Source organism: Vigna unguiculata, chromosome 7 (genome assembly GCF_037176805.1).
Source record: "Vigna unguiculata cultivar grain cowpea cultivar isolate G323 ecotype 2 chromosome 7, ASM3717680v1, whole genome shotgun sequence".
Lineage (NCBI taxonomy): Eukaryota > Viridiplantae > Streptophyta > Magnoliopsida > Fabales > Fabaceae > Vigna > Vigna unguiculata.
The window spans coordinates 36,700,975-36,707,510 of record NC_140798.1 but is presented as its reverse complement, the minus strand read 5'-3'; the positions used below and the strand labels follow the sequence as shown (position 1 = coordinate 36,707,510).

The 6,536-nt window shown below is 28.3% G+C and overlaps 1 protein-coding gene across 2 annotated transcripts; it reads right to left on the bottom strand.

Moving 5' to 3' along the window:
- Positions 1 to 156: 156 nt before the first annotated feature.
- On the bottom strand, positions 157 to 3,654 carry LOC114190216 (Thioredoxin superfamily protein). Of its 2 annotated transcripts, XM_028079013.2 has the most exons (3): positions 3,190 to 3,654; positions 766 to 934; positions 157 to 630 (listed from the first exon to the last, which is right to left on the bottom strand). In XM_028079013.2, exons 1-2 carry the CDS (start codon positions 3,586 to 3,588, stop codon positions 782 to 784), a joined length of 552 nt encoding a protein of 183 aa, XP_027934814.1. In that variant the 5' UTR covers positions 3,589 to 3,654; the 3' UTR covers positions 157 to 630; positions 766 to 781. The 2 variants fall into 2 exon arrangements, with proteins under 2 accessions (XP_027934814.1, XP_085531557.1); XM_085675431.1 differs by having other exon boundaries at positions 320 to 934.
- Between the last annotated feature and the right edge of the window lie 2,882 nt (positions 3,655 to 6,536).

Here is a 6,536-nt window from a genome sequence, read left to right as displayed (position 1 = left end):
ACCTTTGTTTGCTTTTAATTTTTTGATTTACACATCCGTTAGGATGTTTTTAGATTATCTAAGAAATTCAATGTATAGGGGTTGAGCACACCTACAATGACTTTGTATATATATATTTATACTCTTTGCTGATAAAAAGAAGAAGGAATGATTAGATACATATTGGACTATGTGGGATTAATAAAACGACATGTATTCGGACAAATAGGTAATTTGGGTCGATTTCGGGATGACTTAATCCTGTACAATATACATGATCTAAAATGTATTTTAAAATAAAAATATTTTAAGTTATACAATCTAAAAACTATTTTTTGAATTTGAAAACACATTTTAAAATATGTATTTCAAAAAAAAGAATATTCTAAAATACACATTTTAAAAAACATTTTTGAATCCAGAAATATGTTTTAGAAGTATATGCATTCTAAAATATATTAAAACAAAAAATTTGGATCGGGTATTCTGAAAAGTATTCGTTTCCTTCTTTTGAGTTTTCACAGGCTTCTTCTCCTTCCTCCCCCACCGATGCTTCTCCTCCCACCCCAAAACTCCCTATCTCCATTTTGTCCACCTTAAGCCAATTCATGGAGACCCAATCACACCATTCACACATACAAAACAGTGAAACTATGCGCCAGAAACATGGACAGAGGAAATAAACAATGACATTAGGAAATGGGGAAGGAAGAAGGATAAAAACTGTTCGTATAAAATGCAATTGAAGACATCTACATCAACAAAACTGGGTTTCCGTGCACTTACTCATAATCCATCATTTTCATTTTGGTTGAGGGCGCTTCATTTTGAGAAGATGAGAGAGTCCTGCAATAACGTGTAAACGACTACTCGGGACACCGGTCTTTGCCAGGGCCTTGCCATTGTGGTCAAGAAGTACAAAACAAGGAACATAGCTAACATCATAATTAAGGAGCTGCAATAGGGACATTCAAAAGCAAGTCAGCAAAAAGTAATAAAAACAAAATGGATTCTCCTAATATTAAACAAATAAATAGCATGTTCTATTATTTATATACAACATTATCCTTTAGGTATCAGAAGATAGCAAAAACACCAAAATGAAGGTAATGCAATAGCATTGAGAGCTTGAATTATTTCCAAAGGAAATTCAAGTAAATAGATTTCAAGTTCAACTTAATTTCTACGAATAGCAAGCTGAGGTATGTAAACAAAACTTCCAAGTGCCTCCTAAACTTGAAATTCTACTGTTTCCATCAAGAAAATGATAAACGCCTCAAGTATCTCAATTGAAAATGTATTTTTCTTGTTAATTAAATTCCAGATTGTTCCAAAAAACTGATGTTCCTAACCAGAACCATTCATCTCAAGTTTCACAAGGGCAGAAATGAATCACATTTCATTAAAAACTATATACACCGAAGACATATATGAAAATGGATATAGAAAATAAGGTTTTGAAATTTTAGGCTGTAATGTGATCCTAGGATGGTGTCTCTGTTTGGATAAATTTGGGCATTGCCCATTCATCAATTTTTATTAGTGTATGGTGATAATTGAGATCTCCAAGGAAGCAGCACTTGTTACAGTTGAAAGGTAAGGTTAAACATGGAAGCTGCATCAGTGCATGCTGTACATAATCCAAGACAAGATACTGGGTTAAGGCTAATTTAAGCAGCAGCAGAAGTGCAAATAAAATTTGCATGGTTTGATCGCATGTAGAGGTCATTCTGTAAGAATGAATAAAGTTACAGAGATGAAGAGTCAACAATACAATACTTCTTCAAAGGGGTATATTGACGACAATCACATTTGAAGAAAACAAAATTGACAAACAGGTCTGCATCTTGCAGAGGTAAAAAACATGGCTTGGAGCAGGAGAAAGAGTCACAGAACGTCAACCCAATGGCTTAGTCAGGTCTGACCAAACGCGGTTCAGCAGATTTACTTGTTCATTTTTTCTGTCTCTTCTGTTATACTAAGTGACCATTATTATTCTACAACAATCCGGTAACAGAAACAAAGATAATCAATAACACTCAGAGCATCATGAACTCTTGTATGCAAAAATGTCAGTTGGATTTATCCAAGCCCAAGAAATATATACACAGAATGTTTATGCAATTTACGAAACCGAACATAAACCTTTGCTGAGATCAAGTTTGATCCCACGTGGGGATTCTCAAAGGCGAGCACAAGCCAAACAACATTCTGCTTCTGAAACCCACTAAGCAAATACAGAGTTTTTTTTTTCTTTCTTACTACTAAAGGTTTGCTGAAATCAGTAACAATCAACCAGAACTTCCTGAAGGTACTATTAAATTATATTTCTCCACCAGCCAATGATGTTTCTCAAGATAATATTTGAAGAATTAAGGCAGATCTGAAATCATTAAAAAAAGAACTGAGAAAATGGTATAAGAAAACAATCTTTATTTCAATGAAAAACCTATCTGATTGGTACAAATGAAAGACAACTTCATGATATAAACCACTGTTTCTCTCCCAATTTCCACTCCAAAATCTAAGAGTGATATCTTTTCCTTTTATTTCTTTTTATATCCAATCATCTCTAAGCTTATCTAACTAACTGATGCAATGCAACTAACACATGCTAACCCAGTTTTTATTTGGGCGCCTTAGGTTTTCGAGTAGATCATGCATTAGTTCTTTTGGAGCACAACAATGAAAATTACCAATTGATGGGATTTTTCTATAGGGGATGAACATTGAAAAATATAGTTATTCCACATGACCTACATGTTCAAACTGAATATGTAAACTTAATGAACAATGCTTTTATTTCTCAAAGTAGTATTCAATCAACAACATATGGTTTAGGTCAGTCGCATTCAGATGTTGTTCATACTTAAGAGTATACCCTTACTCTATTATCTGAGACTACAAGGGTTGGTCACCTCAGTCCCTCACTATGCAAAACATAATTCAGAGTTTAGAACGGTTTATATTACACAGAAATTAACAAACAAGCTTCTAGAATAAATAATATGGAAAACTTTTACAAGTTTAGTTTATATACGCATTTTAGTTTGTGAAAAGGTTTATTTCATTTTCATGACCTATAAAAGCACATTCAAGTTATTCACTCAAACCATAAACGATGTTTTGCAAAGTGAAAGATTAAGGAAGAATTTCATAATATACAATCTCAAAACTAATGTGGTGGCGCTTTTATGCAAAAGAAGATACCTCAGGTAGCCAATTGGGATTCTCAGCATCCGCCATGACAATATTGAGCCAGTGAGAGTTCCTGGCTTCGACTTCGGAAACAAATTTGAGCAGGGAATTACAGAGCCTGCACTTGGGTGAGTAGAATTCCACCAAAGTCGCGTCCTTGGCGCTTGCCAGAGCCGAAGCAAATGCTCTATGCTCTGCCTCTGACTGTGTGAGAGTCGTTTTCTTCTTCCAACCTGAAACAGAGTTGGCAAAGTTGAAAGCAATTATACCAAGGTTTTGGAGAGACTTCAATGGCCAAGGACCCTCGAACTTGCAGGGACTAGGGCTAGAGTTAGGGTTTGCTTCATTCCATGGCCATTTCAGGCAAAATATTTGTTTAGGTTTAGGACTGGGAACAGGAATGGAATCCATTTTGCTGCATCAGAGACTACAAACAATAGTCAAATAGGAAGTAGGATAGATATGTTCAAGAAATGAAAAAATCCTTCCATAAGTATGATGAACCTTTTATAATTTTAATGTGTTTTATTCTTAATTATGAATAAAATAATAATAATAATAATAATAATAATAATAATAATAATAATATAGATAATGATTTAAATAAATTAATATATCTATAATAAAGAGATGTTCTTTTTTATATATATATTTTTTTTTATTCTAATTTTACTCTTAATTTTTATTTTAAAAATTATTTGTTATTAATTATTATTTTAAAAATTTCTTCTATCTTTATTTTGAAAACATCTTTTTTTTAACTTTTTATCTTTTTTTATTTTATATTTAATAAGTATTTTAAAAATTAATTATGTACTTTTTATTTATCTTAATTCAAATCTTTTTTAAAATTTAGAACACACAGGCGGTGCTGTATTTTCACTGATGTCCAAGAATATTTATTCAATAAATATTATAAATAATAAATATATGAATATAATAATTGATGTATCTCAAATGAAATATTTTAATTTATAATATTACTTTGAAATGTTAATAAGAAAATTTTAAAAGTAAATAAATATTTGTTAATATAAAATTATTTTTATATACTTTAATTCTAGAAACCTGACACTTCAGAATACTAGTTACTAGTTGAATGAATATAATATATATATATATATATATATATATATATATATATATATATATATATATATATATATATACTTCGGACTAAAAAATGATTATTAGATATTCATTAACTCGAATCAAGAAAAATAGAAAATATTTAATGATAATTTAATTTATTGAAGTTTCATATTTATACATGTTCTAGAATCAATTTAAAGCATTTAATGGTAAAATAAAATATTGTATTATTTATTTTAATAATTCTTGAAAGTAGAATGGAAGTAAGAGTAATGTTTTAGGGTTTTATTAACAAAAATAATTTGAATATGTTTTTAACTTGTTGAGTTAAAGATTAAACAATATGAAATTAAGAAGTATTTACAACAAGATGCGGCTTTAACCTATAAGGATCATATACATGAAATAAGAATATGAATTTGAAATTTGAGCACAGTAACAAGTATATAAGTAGATTTTTTAGAAACTTTACCGAATGTGAAATTAATTTATAAAGTTATTAAAGTGTGAATTTTACTTTTAAGAATAGTAATATATACATGTAATTAGAAAATGAATCAAACATGAAAAAAGAAAAAAAAAACAATATAAATTGATAAAGAAGAAAAATAAAGAGAAAAAAAACTTATAAATTAACTTAAGAAATTAGTCTCACTTACGAATGTTTTAAGATAAGTGTTGCACTGAGTGGTTTATAATCCAAGTTAAGATTAAAGTAAAATATAATTCTTTAATTTTCAAAAATATTATAGAAATACTTTACTGTTTTAAACCCTCTTTCAATATCATGAAAAAATTCATTAGAAGAAGAACTAAGAGTTATTACCTAATCATATGTACCACTCCAACTATACCTACCAGCAAACTCAAATGTGTATCTAGAATGAAATGAAAATATAATCTTAGTCTTTTAAAAGTTTACAATTTGAACAGGAAAAAAAGTTAAAATTTAAAATTCAAATAAAAGAAAATAAGTAATTCTCCTGTTAATCTAAAATTATAAACGTTGTTTCTTCTTATGTTTGGTGATACTTTCTTTATTTCTTTCACCTGTGCCTTTTCTTTTTTATTATTATTTATCCTTAATGCATGAGCTCGACTAAAAATTACTAAATTAGTTGTTCCCAAAACTTCAGTTCTTCCTCACTTTATTTTTTATTATTCACTATTTGAGTTTAATATGCTCGATTATAAAAAGTACTAATTATACTTATTTTTTCATCAAAGTAAAATTGTAGTTTTTAAAATTTATCCTCAAGTTATTCTATTTTATAAATTTATTTAATTAATTTACATAATAACATCTTTATAAATAAATTCATAAATATAACGTCATTCTATTTCACAAATATTTATTTATTTTAATTTGTTTAAAAACTTCTTTACCCACAAATTCATAAAAATAATATATTTTATGTTATTTCAATATTGAAGAATATTAATGCGTACCTTAATTAATGCATTAATTTATTAATATATAATTAACTTTGTGCTGAACTTGTACACACCTTTGATCTATTTGAAATAAATTAATATTTACTTATTAAATTAAAAAACTTAATGAAATCAAATAAATAATTAATTTTAAGTAAATATTATTATATTATTTAAGACTTAAAATATAAATACTATAAAAATAAATAAATAATTAATCAATATTTTTATTAAAAGAATTATTTCAGTTTTAAAATTATTAAATAATAATAACACAAAATAACAAATGTTGCTATTAAACTAAGTTGGTGATTCATATTTAACATACAAGTGTCAACAACTACATATGTACTGTTGTCTTTGACAATTTATTATTAAATTACATTACACTCTAAACAATTTAATCATTAAACCGGGTAATTCGTGGTCTCTTAGATGATTGTCATCCCTGGAATTTTTCACATACCTACCTCTATCACCATTATCTAATCTGCTGGAATGCTGTTTGGTGACATTTTTTGTCTTTCAAAATTGAGATAAAGGGTATCCATAATTCAGCAGTAAAAGCAGATAAATATAACAGCAAGCAACAAGAAAAAGGCTAATTCTTCTCTTGTATCATAATTCATAAGCTTAAACATAAACATAATGGTTTACAGTTTGCAATTTGTACTATGCAACCCTCCTAAGCTCCCTATCAACCACTTAATCAAGTTCAAAATTCAAATCCTCCTAAGCTTCCTATTACCCACTAAAAAGTTCAAAATTCAATTTGCTACTTATTAGTCTCAGAGAAAGTGCATACAATACATGGATTTCACTGGTTTATGCAG